The sequence below is a fragment of the Apus apus genome, chromosome 24 (genome assembly GCF_020740795.1).
Source record: "Apus apus isolate bApuApu2 chromosome 24, bApuApu2.pri.cur, whole genome shotgun sequence".
Lineage (NCBI taxonomy): Eukaryota > Metazoa > Chordata > Aves > Apodiformes > Apodidae > Apus > Apus apus.
Window position 1 is genome coordinate 1,781,802 of NC_067305.1, and position 14,172 is coordinate 1,795,973.

General features: G+C 59.2%; 1 protein-coding gene and 1 long non-coding RNA gene across 2 annotated transcripts in view; one reads left to right on the top strand and one right to left on the bottom strand.

Annotated features, from left to right (window-relative positions):
• Positions 1–8,988: 8,988 nt before the first annotated feature.
• Positions 8,989–14,172, top strand: part of LOC127394203 (uncharacterized) — a 69,991-nt gene continuing 64,807 nt past the window's right edge. Inside the window, exon 1 of the long non-coding RNA XR_007891606.1 lies at positions 8,989–9,050. This is a non-coding gene — a long non-coding RNA (uncharacterized LOC127394203). The remainder of the gene's footprint in view (positions 9,051–14,172) is intronic.
• The window catches only part of REXO1 (RNA exonuclease 1 homolog), a 45,627-nt gene continuing 41,075 nt past the window's right edge, over positions 9,621–14,172 (bottom strand). The window contains exons 15-16 of the mRNA XM_051639998.1: positions 13,162–13,282; positions 9,621–11,962 (exon numbers count right to left, since the gene is read on the bottom strand). Coding sequence (XP_051495958.1) covers positions 11,874–11,962; positions 13,162–13,282 — 210 coding nt within the window. The 3' untranslated portion in view covers positions 9,621–11,873. The remainder of the gene's footprint in view (positions 11,963–13,161; positions 13,283–14,172) is intronic.

Consider the following 14,172-nt stretch of genomic DNA (forward strand, 5'->3'; position numbering starts at 1 on the left):
TCACACCCCTCTGTACCAGCCAGTGCCTCTTGGCTTGTGCTGGTGGAGGTGGCCATGGCTCCATCCCCAGCATTAAGCCAGGACACCAGGTCCTCACCAGGCCATCCAGCCATGGCAGCTTGGGTCAGCCCCAAGTCGAGATCTCTCCCCAAGCCTGCAATGATGGGGTAGGTCCAGATTCAAGTCAAGAAGTCAACACATGGGTCAAGATCAGGTCTGGTGGCCAAGGCCAAGGTGAGACATAACCCAGTGTGTTGCTGGGAGAAGGCAGCTCCAAGGTCAAGCCAAAAGTCAGCCCGTGGGTAGAGGTGCTCCTCTGTGTCCCCAGGGTCAGGCTGGACACAGACCCAGCCACAATAAACCTTAGGCTGGAACTGAGCCCCAAGGCTGAGCTTAAGCAGAGCCCCATGTCCATGGCAGGTCTGGGAGAGGTCCCTGCTGAGGGGGATCAGCCCCATTAATGCCTGTGAGTGCCCCTGGGGCCCTAACCCCTGGCTCACAGCATCTTTGGACCTTGTTCCCTGCTCCAGCAGAATCATATCAGAGTCATCAGATCACCTTGGTTGAAAAACACCCTTCAGATCATCAAGTCCAACTGCTCACCCAGCCCTGCCAAGGCCACCACTGCCCCGTGTCCCTCAGCACCACATCTACAGGGCTTGGAAACCCCTCCAGGGATGGGGACTCCCCCCCTGCCCTGGGCAGCCTGGGCCAGGGCCTGATAACTCTTTCCAGGAAGGAATTGTTCCCAAGATCCAATCTAAACCTCCCCAGCACAACTTGAGACCATTTCCTCTTCTCCCATCACTTGTTCCTTGGAGCAGAGCCCGACCCCCGTGGCTCCAACCTCCTCTCAGGCAGTTGTAGGGAGTGAGAAGGTCTCTCCTGAGCCAACAGTGATGTCTGCCAAGATGGTTCCTTGAGCTGCTGTTCCAAAGCAGCAAATGTTGAGATCACTTTATCCAAAGGGTCTGTTCCTGCCCTCCCCTGGGTCTCACTGGGAAGCACTGGAAGACCTTTGTTTTGTCTGTGCTCACCCTTTCAGAAGGTCCCTCTTGCCCTCCGGATCAGGCCTGAAGTTGATTGTCCACCAAGTCCCCGTGGTGTTTGGCATCTTCGAGCCCTCTTGGACCCTGCACCCATGGTCACCCCCCTCCTTGCCCCATTCATGGGCTCCAGGGAACCCTCATTCCTGGAGATACCAACCCCAAGGTGAAGCATCTGCAGGTGGTGGATGTGGAAATAAAACAACAAACCCTCAGCAGAACATGAGAGCAGGAGGAAAGGGAGAGAGAGGGAGAAAAAAGGGAAGGAAAAAGCAAAAGGTGACTCACAGGACTGAAGAGCTACTTCCAAGAAACTCCAGTTCCAAGAAACCTCTCTGCAAATTCCACTCATTGCCTAAATAATTAGAAATTAAAATGGCACTTTGGGCAGGTGGCAGCAGGTGCCAGGACACCCTGCCAGCAGTGGCCAAAGGCACAGGACACCCTGTGACCACAGCTCCACCCCCTGCCCAGACCAACAGTGATTTATGAACCCACGGGATGTTCCTCCAGCTCAAGGTGTGGGATGAACCAGCCAGTCCAGCCAGCCCAGCAGGGAATGTCCCACCCTGCTGATCCCCCAGGCTGTCTCACCCCCAAAAATGTTATTTTAGGCTAGCAGGGGCTTGCATGTGAAGCAGGAACAGGAACAGCTCCAGGGGGGTTGGGGCTGGAGCAACACTCACAAGTTGGTGCTCTCAGAGACCTGACACAGAATCATGGAATCATTTTGGCTGGAAAAGACCTTCAGATCATCAAGTGCAACTGCTCACCCAGCCCTGCCAAGGCCACCACTGCCCCGTGTCCCTCAGCACCACATCTACAGGGCTCTGAAACCCCCCCAGGGATGGGGACTCCCCCCCTGCCCTGGGCAGCCTGGGCCAGGGCCTGACAACCCTTTGGGGAAGAAACTGTTCCCAAGATCCAATCTCAACCTCCCCTGGCACAACCTGAGGCCATTTCCTCTGGTTCCATCCCTTGTTCCTGGGGAGCAGAGCCCAAACCCCTGGCTCCAGCCTCCTCTCAGGCAGCTGCAGAGCCAGCAGGTCTCCCCTCACCTCCTTGTCTCCAGGCTGAACCCCCAGCTCCCTCAGCTGCTCCTGCTCACACTTGTGCTCCAGCCCCTTCCCCAGCTCCACTGCCCTGTGCTCATGGCCGGGGGGTTTCTTCTCACCTCTCTGCCCCTCCTGCTCCCACCCAGGGACCAGCCTGACCCCCCCTGACCCCTCTGCCCCCTGCCCACAGTCGGTGGGTGCTGCCCAGACCCCCCATTGTCAGTGCTGCTCTTGTTTCCCTGCTCACAGCACCCCCGTGGGACCCCAGCCCCATCACCCTGGGGACCCCCCGGTTGCCACAGCTCCCGTGTCACCCCAGGCTCAGCCCTGTCTCTGGGGCCACCAGTGACTCCTGTGAGCAGCAGGTTCGTGCCTCCCCGTGCCCTGGGCACCCCCCCTGCCCCTGCCAGCTCCAGCGCTGCTCAGTAAAACCTCCGGGGGCTTTTCCCCAGCTCTCAGGACACGCCCGGGCTCTGGGTCTCTCTTCCCTCGCCCTGTTTCCCCCGCTCCTTGCACGCAGCTCCGGATGAAACGCTGGTTCCTCCACCTCCATCCCCAAAGGCTGCTCCGGCCCAACACCCAGCCAGGGCGCTGGTAGAGGGGGGGGGGGCTGCCCTGCACCCCCTTCTCCCCGGGGGGGGGCCACGGGGAGAGACGCAGCTCCTGCGAGGAACCCAGTGAGACCCTTTTTTCGGTAGGAAAACACCTCTGAGATCATCAGGTCCAACCGTTCCCCCCCCAGCCCTGCTGAGGCCACCCCACGGCCCTCAGCACCACGTCTCTGAAACCCCCTCCACGCACCCTCGCTGCCTGCTCGGCTCCCACTTGGCACCCACGGGTGCTCCAGGTGGGGGGGAGGAGGAGGAGGAGGAGGAGAACAGCCCTGGGACCCCCGAGGGGGGATTCCCCACCACGCTCCCCCCCCCCCCCGGGTCCCGGTACCTGCTCCTGCCACCGCGGCGACAAACGGGACGCGCTGCCACGCGTGGGGAGGGCAGGGACAGCGGGGACAGCCCGTGGCACACACACCTCCCAGCCCCGGCTTCCCCAGGGACCCGCCTGCCCTGCCCACCTCCCGTCCTGGCCCTGCCTGCTGGGGGAGACCCCCCCGACCCCCCCCCCGGGGGCTGGCACAGCTCGAAACCTGCCCTGACCCGTCGTTTCGCCTCATTCGGTTCCAAACAAGGCGGGAAGTGCCAGGGCCGGGGCCGTTCCCGTGGGATGTGCCAGGGGAGGGGGTCACGGTGCCACATCCCTGCCGCCCTCCTGCCGGGGACGTGGGGGGGGGGGGGGGTTGCAAAGCGGGTCCCACAACACGAGCAGCTCCGGGGTCGGTGTTTGAGCAGAGACTCGGCAGAGGTGGGTGAAGTTTTGTCACTGGGGAGGGCTCAGTGTGTGTGTCCCCCCCCTCCCGGGGGGGCTGGCAGCAGCTCGGGCTGTGCCTTGGAGCCAGAGGAAGGGGGAGCTGAGGAAGGGGGAGCTGAGGAAGAGGAGGCCGAAGGCACCAGTGGGGGGGACGAGCAGTGACAGCAGTGACAAACCAGCGGGGACAGAGGCTGCCTCGTTAGCGATGGCAGCTAATGAGGTGAGAGCCAGCCCGGCTCTCCCATCCCCACCCCACGTACACCCACAGAGAGCCCCACTGGTCCTTCATTAGCCGGCTTAAAGCTAATGACTCGCTGCAATCAACCACCGAAACCCAGAGGCAATTAAGCAAGCGCTGACCTGACGGTCCAGAAAGCGTTTGCTGCCCAGCCAGGAATGTCATGATCCTTCATCCAGGTGCCTGTGCCCTGTTCCCAGGGCCCTGTGTCCCCACACCAGCCCCCGACCTGCCGTGGTGGGGAGGGACCCAAATCCATCCCCATCCCCATCCCGGGGGGGCAGCTCCTCCTGGAAAGGGGGTGAGGGGGGGAAACCTGCCCCGACCCCCTCGCCTGAGGGGCCGGTGCTGTGAGGGAAGCCAAATTAATGAGTTGTTAATTGTCACGTGGAGCGGGGGGGCAGCCACACGTGCCAGGTGGAAATCAAGGGTGGGAGGGGACGGGTGGGACGGGAAGGTTTGGATGAAGGGTCTGAGCAAGCAGGGGCGGTGGGGTTGGGTCTCCACCCCCGCTCACGGCGGGGCCAGGAATTGCAGGGGGGTTTTATAGCATTTTTTTGCAGCCCCAGGAAACGGCCCTTGACACGAATCCACCCCCTCCCTCCCAACCCCAGCCGAGTTTCTCCGTTCCTGGAGCCCATCACCTGCCTGTCGTGCCTGCTCCTCTGCCGCGCTCCCGCGGGGCTGCCAGCCCGGAGCATCCACCAGGAAAATTCGCCAATTCCAGCCCTCATCTGCCAGCTCCTCCCGCTCCTCAGCCCCACGGGGATGAAGGTGGCACCAGCACCACCAGGATGGACCAGTGGCCACTGGCGGCCCGGCAGGGGCAGGTCCTGAACCTCCACATCATCCCCCCAACCCCCCCCGGCTTTGGCAGCCGCTGCTTCCAGCACCAGCGGCTCCAGAGGAAGGAAAAAGCTTTTCACAACCCTCCACACCCCCCCGGGGACAATTGGCAGGTGGCTTCGGGCACCCAGGACCCGAAGGAGCTGCAGGAGAGAAGCCGAGGTCGCCCTGGCAGGCTCAGCTGCCCAAGAGGACGTTTCTACCAATCGATGATCCCTGCCATGAGTTGAACCCCCCCCCCGGGGCAATGAAGCAGCCGGCGGGGCTGGGGCAGGGGCTGCTCCTCCGGGTGCTCCCACCACCATCCCAGCCAATTCCCCCCCCCCTCCGGGCACAGAAGACCCCCGAGGTGGGGGGGGGGGGGTTGTTCCCAGGACGGCCGGACCCCGAGCTCAGCCTCCCGCCCCCGCAGGGAACAGTTAAACCTCAGAGCCCGGTGCGTTGGGGTTTTTTTTACCTCCCCTCGTAGCCCGAGCAGCTCCGGGTGCCTCGTTCCGAGCGGCCGAGCAGCTACAAAGCCCCGTTTGTTCGGAGAAAAGAATAATCCCGCTAATGGAGAAAGGTTTCCCAGTGGGACAGGGGGTGTTTCTCAACCCCCACCCGCCCCCTCGGGCTTCTCTTAATGCCCCAGATGTTGGTCCTGGCTCAGCTGCCCACGGGGACCGCCCCGGTGCCCTGGCCAGGCTGGAGCCCTCGGGCACGTTCGTTTTCTCCCCCCAGTGCCCCGAGCAGAACTGGAGGAAGTGGAAGGGGTGAGAGATGCCCTGGGCACCCAGCACCCGCCTCCGACACCCAAAATCTCACCCTGCCCCCAAAACCTGCACAACCAGTTGGCTGCTGCCCTCCTTCCTGCTCAGCACCTGTGCCAGCACCTCCCTGGTCCTGCCGTGCTCCCAGGCACCCTGCGGCCACCTGGGGACGGGGCTGGGAAGAGGATGAGGGTGGGAAGGGGATGAAGGTGGGAAGGGGACAGGGCTGGGAAGGGGACGGGGCTGGGAAGGGGGTGAGGGTGGGAAGGGGATGGGGCTGGAAAGGGGGTGAGGGTGGGAAGGGGGTGAGGGTGGGAAGGGGACAGGGCTGGGAAGGGGGTGAGGGTGGGAAGGGGATGGGGCTGGGAAGGGGACGAGGGTGGGAAGGGGGTGAGGGTGGGAAGGGGATGAGGGTGGGAAGGGGGTGAGGGTGGGAAGGGGACAGGGCTGGGAAGGGGATGAGCCTGGGAAGGGGATGGGGCTGGGAAGGGGACAGGGCTGGGAAGGGGACGGGGCTGGGAAGGGGATGAGGGTGGGAAGGGGATGGGACTGGGAAGGGGACAGGGCTGGAAAGGGGACATTCTGGGAATGGGACATGGCTGGGAAAGAGATGGGGCTGGGAAGGGGACATTACTGGGAAGTGAACAGGCCGGTCATTGGTGGGGACCCTCTTTCTCACCCACCACCAGCCCCCACTCCCCAGTCCGGCCAGTTCCCCTCTCTCACCAGTGGCAGGAGGATCCTGGTCCCCGCGGTGGCACCAGAGTCACCCACCTGGCCCAGCTGCAGGTCTGGGGCTGTGGCCTGGGGCTGCCTGGGATAGAGCTAATCCCCTCCTCAGAGCTGGGATACCCTGTGCTTCGGATTGAGTCCAGGGCTTGGCATGAGAAGAATGTAGCTCATACCCGGGTGTTTTTAGCTGTTGCTAAGAAATCGAGGACTTTTCCACTTCCCATGTTTTGCTGCTGTGCAGGTGCACGAGGAGCTGGGAGGGAACAAGGGCCGGAGCAACGAGCCCAGGAGGGGGATATTCCAGATGTGATGTCGTGCTTGGCAGGGAGACAGGAGCTGGCTGGGAAGTTGGGCTCTTTCTCTTCCAGGAGTGTGGTTTGGGGATTTCTCTCCTCTGGGATTGTTGGGACGTTGGTCAGCAGGTGGTGAGCACCAGGCATCACTCTGCAGGTAGTATCATCATCGTTATTATTATTATTATTATTATTATTATTATTATTATTATTATTATTATTATTATTATTACTATTATTATTACTATTATTACTATTATTATCATCATCAAAAACAACTATTCCCATCATATTTTATTTCTATTATTCAACTGTTTTTATCTCCCCCCCAGGTGTCTTTACCTTCCCCTTTCCCATTCTCTCCCCCCCACTTCCCAGGGAAGCAGAGGGAGGGTGAGCAGATGTGGGTCAAACCAGGCCAATCTGGGGACATGGACCCCCACGTCCAGGGAGCCCCACAGCCCCCCAGGGCACTTAGGGGGTGCTGGGCCGTGGTGAGGGCCCTGTCACCACCCCAGGGGAAACTGAGGCACAGAGCAGAGAGCCCCAGGGGCCTGGGCTCAGGGAACCCACCCAAGGTCCAGCCAAGCAAAAGGAGCTGCCACAAGGGGGGTGGCACTGTCCCCAGGGCTGTGACACTCCACGATGTCACCTCACAAGGAGCTTGTCCCACCTGCAGACACAAGGCACAGGACCCCGACACACACTGGGCACTCACCCCCAGCCCTCACCCCCAGGGCTTGTCCAGACAAGCTGTGATTAAAAGCTTTTTAAAGAGAGAATCAGCGACCTTGGTCACCTCCGACCTGTGCTGGGGGGCTCAGGGGCAGGGGGTGACATGCAGGGGGTGACATGCAGGTGGCCCAGAGATGCCCCTCGCTGAGGGGCCGATGCTGCAGGAGGAGATGGATCCAGGCACAAACCCTGGGAGCACCTGCAAAGGCAACGTTGGGTGTGATGAGCTGCCAGGTCTCACCTGCAGCTGCAGAAGAGGGTCCCACGACGACCCCCTGGGCCACCCAAACCCCTCCCTCCCTGCACCAGGGCAGGTTCAAGGCCAGGGCTGCTTTGCTTTGGGATTGGAAATTCCCTCCTGGAATGGGACAGCAAAGCCACGGGCAGAGGTAACTGTGCAAAACCAAGGGCAGGGCAGGTCCCTCCTCCCCACTGCCCCCCCTCCCCACTGTCCCCCCAGCACTGGCAGGGACCCAGCAGGTCACTGGATTGGTGGCAGCTCCGAGGACACGGCCAGCCCAGTGTCACCAGCTGACTGGGAAAGAGCTTAGACTGGGATGAGGACCAGAGGCTGTTTCCACAGATCGATGCGGGCACAGACAGGGGGACAGGGGCTGGACACCCAGCAAGGGGGTGTCTAACAGCCCAGCACCCCTGAGCTGGGGTAAAAAAGGAGCTTTTTTTGTTCCAGCAGCTCAGCTGCCCAGATTCCAGGTCACTTCCAGGGGGCTGGCAGTGCCAGCCTGGCCTCCCCAGGCAGGTTTTGGGGACTGGGATCATGGCTCAGGGGGGGTCTCTCCACTCGGTTGGTTCCTGGATTCAGCAGCAGCATCACAAAGCTGAGAAGGTCTCAGGGGGGACAGGGGAAGGACCCCAAGGGGACAAAGGTTTTGGAGAGCAAAGCCAGCTCTGCAGAGCCCTTGGGTACCAGGTGCTCCAGGGCAGACACTGACCTGTGGCACTGGTGTCCCTCTGTCCACCCAGGTGTCCATCTGCACTGCCCAGGCTGGGTGAGCTGGGTGGCACCAGGAGCTCCTACAACCCTAAAAATCCCTCCTCTACCCAAGAGGAGACTCAGAGGGTCCCTCCAGGCTCCAGAAAAGCAGCAAAACAAAACACTTCAGGCACTTCAGGGGTTCCCAGCTGGCTGGTGTCACCTGGGGGTCAGTCCCCTGCTGCCATTCCAGGGGGCACAGGTGACATGCAGCAGGTGGGAGGAGAGGGACAACCACCCCACAGGGAGGGGATGGTACCCCGGGAGGTTGATGCCAGAGCTTGGCACACTCAGCACCTCAAAGGGCCATAAAGGTGGCTGAGAACACGGGTCAGCTGTGACTTTTCCAGCCTCCTGAGCACCCGCTGCCATGGCCAAACCATCCCCAGCACGTTCAATAAAACACATTGTCAGTGAGGTCATCTAATAGCCCATTATTTTTTGATTTGAACTTTTTACCTTCACCTCTTCCTCCGTGCTGAATCAGCTCCTTCACTTGGCACTTGAATTCCTGCCCCATTTGTGAGATTGATAAGGGCTCTCCAGGGAGCCTGGTGGGAGGATGTGGAGGCTGGAGCTTCTGGGCCCTCAGAGCTGCCCTGTTGATGCCCAGCAGCTCTGGGCACCATGTTGGGGGCAAGAAGGGTTTGCATGGAGCAAAGATCCAGTTCTCACCACCCCAGGCACCTCAGGCATTGCCTGGGCTCCCAGGCCCAGGGTCTGGGCTGGACTGTTGCAGTGCCCAGTGGAACCAGTTTCACCCCCTTTCCTCCAGCCCCTTGTTGTCCCAGCAGGTTGATGTGAGTGGAGACAAGTGTGGAGAAAGGCTGGGCTGTGCTGCAGCCACTTTGTGGGGACACAGAGGAAGCAGCAGCTGGACTTCACAGATCACAGCATGTCAGGGGTAGGAAGGGGCCTCCAAAGATCACCCAGTCCAACCCCCCTGCCAGAGCAGGACCAAAACCAGGGCAGGTCACTCAGAAAGGCATCCAGACAGGTCTGGAAAGTCTCCAGAGAAGGAGACTCCACAGCCTCTCTGGGCAGCCTGTCCCAGGGCTCTGTCACCCTCACAGCAAAGAAGTTCCTCATCTTGAGCTGGAACTTCCTGGGCTCCAGTTTGAATCCATTGCCCCTCGTCCTGTCCCAGGGCACAAGTGACAAGAGCTTGTCCTGCCTTCTTGCTGCCTTCATGGATTGATAGACATTCATGAGATGCCCCCTCAGGCTTCTCCTCTCCAGATTGAACAGCCCCAGGTCCCTCAGCCTTTCCTCCTCAGGCAGGTGTTCCAGTCCCTTCATCATCCTCATGGCCTCCCTTGGCCTCTCCCCAGCAGATCCCTGTCCCTCTGGAACTGGGGAGCCCAGAACTGGACACAACACTCCAAGTGAGGTGTCACCAGGGCCGAGCAGAGGGGGATGAGAACCTCCCTGACCTGCTGGACACACTCCTCCTGATGCACCCCAAGTTGCAGGGATGCCCCAGGGGAGCCTGCCCAGGGATGGCTCCAGCTCCCATCCTCCCCGACCCAGCTGTGGGGCAGAGCAGAACAAGACTCAGGAGCGTGTCTCTAGTCAACACCCTTTTATTAAAAACAATTACAAAAGAGTTACAGGTTACAATAGTTATGTACAACCCAAAAACCTCTTCACCAACCACAAACCTCTGGTTTTAGTGTTAACGGCGCCCGGGGACGGGTCCAACGTGAGCTCCTCACCCACAGCAAGGGTGGAGGTGCCCCTCTTCCCAGCAACACCCCATGGGACAGGCAACCTCCAGCCCACCACAGCCCACCCCAGAGGTGTCATTTTAGGGGGTCCCAGCTGAAGCGTGGGGCAAGGCAAGGGAAATGATGGTGGTGGCCTGGTGGGACTGGTGCCCAGAGGAAGGTGGGCTGCAGTGATGCTCCCCAGGCCTGGGAGGTGGGATTGAGCCCCCCAGTAGGATACCAGCAAACTGGGTGCTGGCTTTTCCAAGGAAGGAAGTAGGAGAGGGCCAGGGAGCTGGGAATGTCTGTTTGGGAACCTGGAGGTAAGAGCTAGCTTTGGAATGGAACGTGGCTGGGCAGCTGCTCCAGGGACAGGAGCTGCAGCCCAGCAGGGAAATTAACAGGGGGATAAATACAGGAAGGAGAAGTGGGAACAAACCTTCCTTCCCTGGGAAGCACTGAGCTTTCTCTCCTGCTCTACCACATCCTGGGCAGGAACAGCACATGGTTCCTTGCAGGCAATGGGAGAGGGGGACAGGACAAAGTGTCCTGAGGCTGCTCCCCAGGGAAGGAGGTGGCTGTGGGACGAGGGGGATGTGCTGAGCGCTGCGGGAACACGGGGACCTGCCTGGCCTGAAACGTGGGGTGACAAGTGCCACTGCCAGAGGAACATGGAAGGGGCTCAGCAGGAACAGGTGCCTTTAGTTTCTGCTTCTCCTGGTGGCTTCAGGAGAGCCTGGCAGAGGCTCTGAGGACAGTGGTGGGACAGGAGAGCCACCAGGGCTCAGGCACGTGCCAGCAGCCCGAGCAGGACACCCTGGCTGCAGCACACAGCCCAGCCACCATGGAGACATGCCAGCCCTGCTGGGACTGAGCTGCTGCCCAGACCTCAGGCAATGAACCTCAGCTACCAAGGACCACCTCAGTCAGCTCTGATGTTCCCCAGAGCCTGAGCAGAGACCCCCAGAGCTGCCCAGGCTGCCCCTGCTGCAACCATGACAGAGACAGGGACAGTCTGGGACAGACAAACAGTATCTTCTGCTCTTCTTAAAACACCCAACATGTAAACTAGTTTAAAAGAGTCATTTTTACCTATTGCTTTTGTTCTTGCCTGCATCAAATCCCTGCTCTGAGGGACAGGCTGGGGGGGAGCCCTGCAGGCTGCTAGGGGACCCCAAACCTTGACCCCTACCTATGTGCTTGCTGGACACGTGCTGGAAGCTCAGGGTCAGGACAGCTTGTCCTAACCTGCAAAGACACAAGCCCAGCTCTTGTCACTGTCCCCCTAAGCCTGGCTGCAGGTTGCTGCTGGCCCTGTTTGTCCCAGCCCTGCTGTCCCTGCCTCACTACCCCACACACCCATTCCCTGAGGTGGTGGCAAGGTCTGACACTGGTGGCTTCTCCCTTTCCCAGCACCTGCAGGAGCAGGATGGCAGCCCTCACAGGAGATCCCTGGTGGGTGGCAGCAGGCAGTGGTTCCCCTGACCCCCCCCCTCACTCCTCTGGCTTTCTCCTCCACGTGGGTCTGCACCTGGATCTCCTCCCAGATGGTTTGACCCTCAGCTTTCCCACCCCTTGCTGTTCACACACCAGCTACACAAACCACTCACTTCACAGCTTCTTGCCCAACTTCCTTCCATCTCCCCCCACATCTCCAAGCCCTGCAGGAATCTACCAGCTTTGGAGTCCAGAGGCAATTTAAGTTACATTTAGGGGGGAAAAAAAAAAAAAAAAAAGAAAAAAAAAAAAGATCTACCTTTAACTGAACCAGAAAGATCCTTCTGCACATATCCAACCTACCTCTAAAAGCTCCTCCTAGGAACCAAGAAGTTCTCTCTGGTTGTGCTACTCAAAACCACCTTGCCATGCCTAGAAGGCAACTGTTGTACCACAGAAAATCCTTTGGGTGGAAGAAAGAGGATGTGAGAGCCACTACCTGGAGGCAGGGACCTGCAGGCAGTGAGCTGGTGCAGTCCTGGAAGTCCCATGGATTCCTGGGAGCAGGAGGAGCCTGGAGGTGCATGCTGCTGCGTGCAGGTGGACAGTGCTACTGCCAGCATTTATTGCACTGCTTCCAAGAGGTGGAGGAGGAAGAAGAGAGAGAGAAAGCCAAGTCATCGCTTCACTTTAGCATCTTCTTTGATCTTCCAGACCATCAGCTCCATGCAGGCTCTGGCATCCTCACTGGAGTCGTGCCCTTCCACTGGGGACAGAAAGACAAGGAGGGCAGTCACCACCTCAGCTCAGACGGCCCCTCTCACAGGCTGGAGAAAGGCTTCCCAAGAGGAGGAAAGCCTGACAGCCCAGCCCAGCTGCTCACTGCCCTCTGCCCCAGCAGCCACAGGTCCAGCCCTGATCCCCATGAACCACAGGGATGGACTTCAAAGGAGCAAAATTTCCATTAAACACATTTTCATGGACTTCAGCCTGACACTGTTTCCTTGCTCAAACGAAAAGCTGACGTCCTGCTGGGTCTGTAGGGCCCTCAGGCTATGGAGTGGCTGGTCAGAGAGGCCTCCATGTCCCCAGCAGTACCTTAACAATGTGCTCAAGGAAGAGAGGAAGGAACATGTTGTGCCTCAAACAGAAAGGTCAGTCTCAGTTTGCCACAAAGAGAAGGGAGGGCACGTCCAGAGAAGCTGCCCCATCCCTGGCAGTGTTGAAGGTCAGGTTGGATGGAGCTTGGAGCAACCTGGGCTGGTGGGAGGTGTCCCTGCCCATGCAGGGGGGTGGGACTGGATGGTCTTTAATGTCCCTTTCAACCCAAACATCTCCATGATTCTATGACATGGCCTTGACACAACTACCTCTCAACCCACTTCTCTGGTCTCCACTTGGCACAAGAGAGGGAAGCAGCAAGTGCTGCTGGGCCTCCAACAGGGCTCAGACTGAAACTGTCTGGAAAACAGCCATGGGAAAAGAAAAAGGGCCTCCTCTATCTGTAAAGAAGTAGACAGACCAATATGAGACCAGCTGAGGGGTTTGCTGTGAGCAGCCCTGGGAATGTTGACAAAAATCAGAACACTGCTTATCCTGTACTTGGTGTGTGATTGGCTACAATCCTGGCAAGCCAAGGACTGTGTATGTGCCAAGGAGCAGGTGTGAGTGGTGTTTACACCCTCTGTACCCTGGTTGCTTGTTCTCAGTTCCCACTGTAAAAGTATCCAAGGGAGCATTTTCCCAAAAGCAACAATTCCATTGCTGCTCACCCTGGAGTGTCTGAACCCACCACAAAACTGCCTCTGGCCCATCCACGGCCAGACACGAGGGGGGGGGGAAGAAAATAAATAGGAGCAAGAGGATGGGGCTTGGGTAGAGCTGAGGAAGGCAGGTCCAAAGAGCCCACATCCAGGTGGGATGGGACAGGAGACCCTCACTCTCAGCTCCTCTCCTTGGTCTCACCATTGTCCTGGATGATGCGCTTGAGGTAGTCTGCCATCAGGTTGCGCAGAGCCCGTTTGTAAGGCAGCCCCAGGCGGTGGGGGAAGACGATGGCCGTGTCCACCACTGTGCCATGGATAAGCTGGAGGGAGGGAGCAGGAAAGAAAGGTGCTTGTTATTTTCCCTCTCCCACAGGGAGAGACATTCCTTAGGATTAATCATGCTCAAGCAATCGCCCGGCCAGGCGCTGCGCAACGCGATCCGTGAGCTCTGGCCCAACCAGTCCTGCTGAAATCGAGGTTGACTCCTCCTTTGGAGGCTCTGGCTGGATCAAGGTTGACTTCCCCTTGAAGGGTGCTTCCAACACAGGCTCTGCCAACAAAGCTGCCCTCAACCTCTGCCTCACTGCACACTGAAGGCAGCAGAAACTCAGGGTTGGTTCGGTTTAACTCAAACGAGGGGCTGGGTTGAGCCTTAACACCCTGGCACACCCCCAAGAGCAGCTTTCAGAATGAAGAGCTGGGGAACCAGTTGACCTCTCAAAGCCTGAAACAGCCAACTGCTCCTCAAGATGTGGCCAGAAGTGGGAAGGAGGAGCAATCCAAGCTGTACATCACACTGCTTCCGTGGGAAAGGTATGGGTTGCAGGATGCCAGCCAACCTGAAACCTCCTGTCTGTCAGCAACAAGTCACCAGGAAGTGTTTAACCAGTTCACCACCCAGGCTGAACTGGGACAAGGAGATCTTGTACTTCTGGGCAGAAGGAATGACACAGTGGATGGAAGGGAGGCCCTGGACAGTCCTGTGTTGGGCCCAAGTGCCTGGGCACACAGGAGAGGCAAGGGGTTTGCTGTCCTCTTGGTACAAGGTGTCCCCATGCTGGAAGAAGGGAGGATGCTGAACAGGTTAACATGAACATGGAATTATAGAATCATGGAATGGTTTGGGTTGGAAGGGACCTTAAACATCACCTTCATCCAACCCTCCTGCATGGGCAGGGACACCTCCCACCAGCCCAGGCTGCTCCAAGCC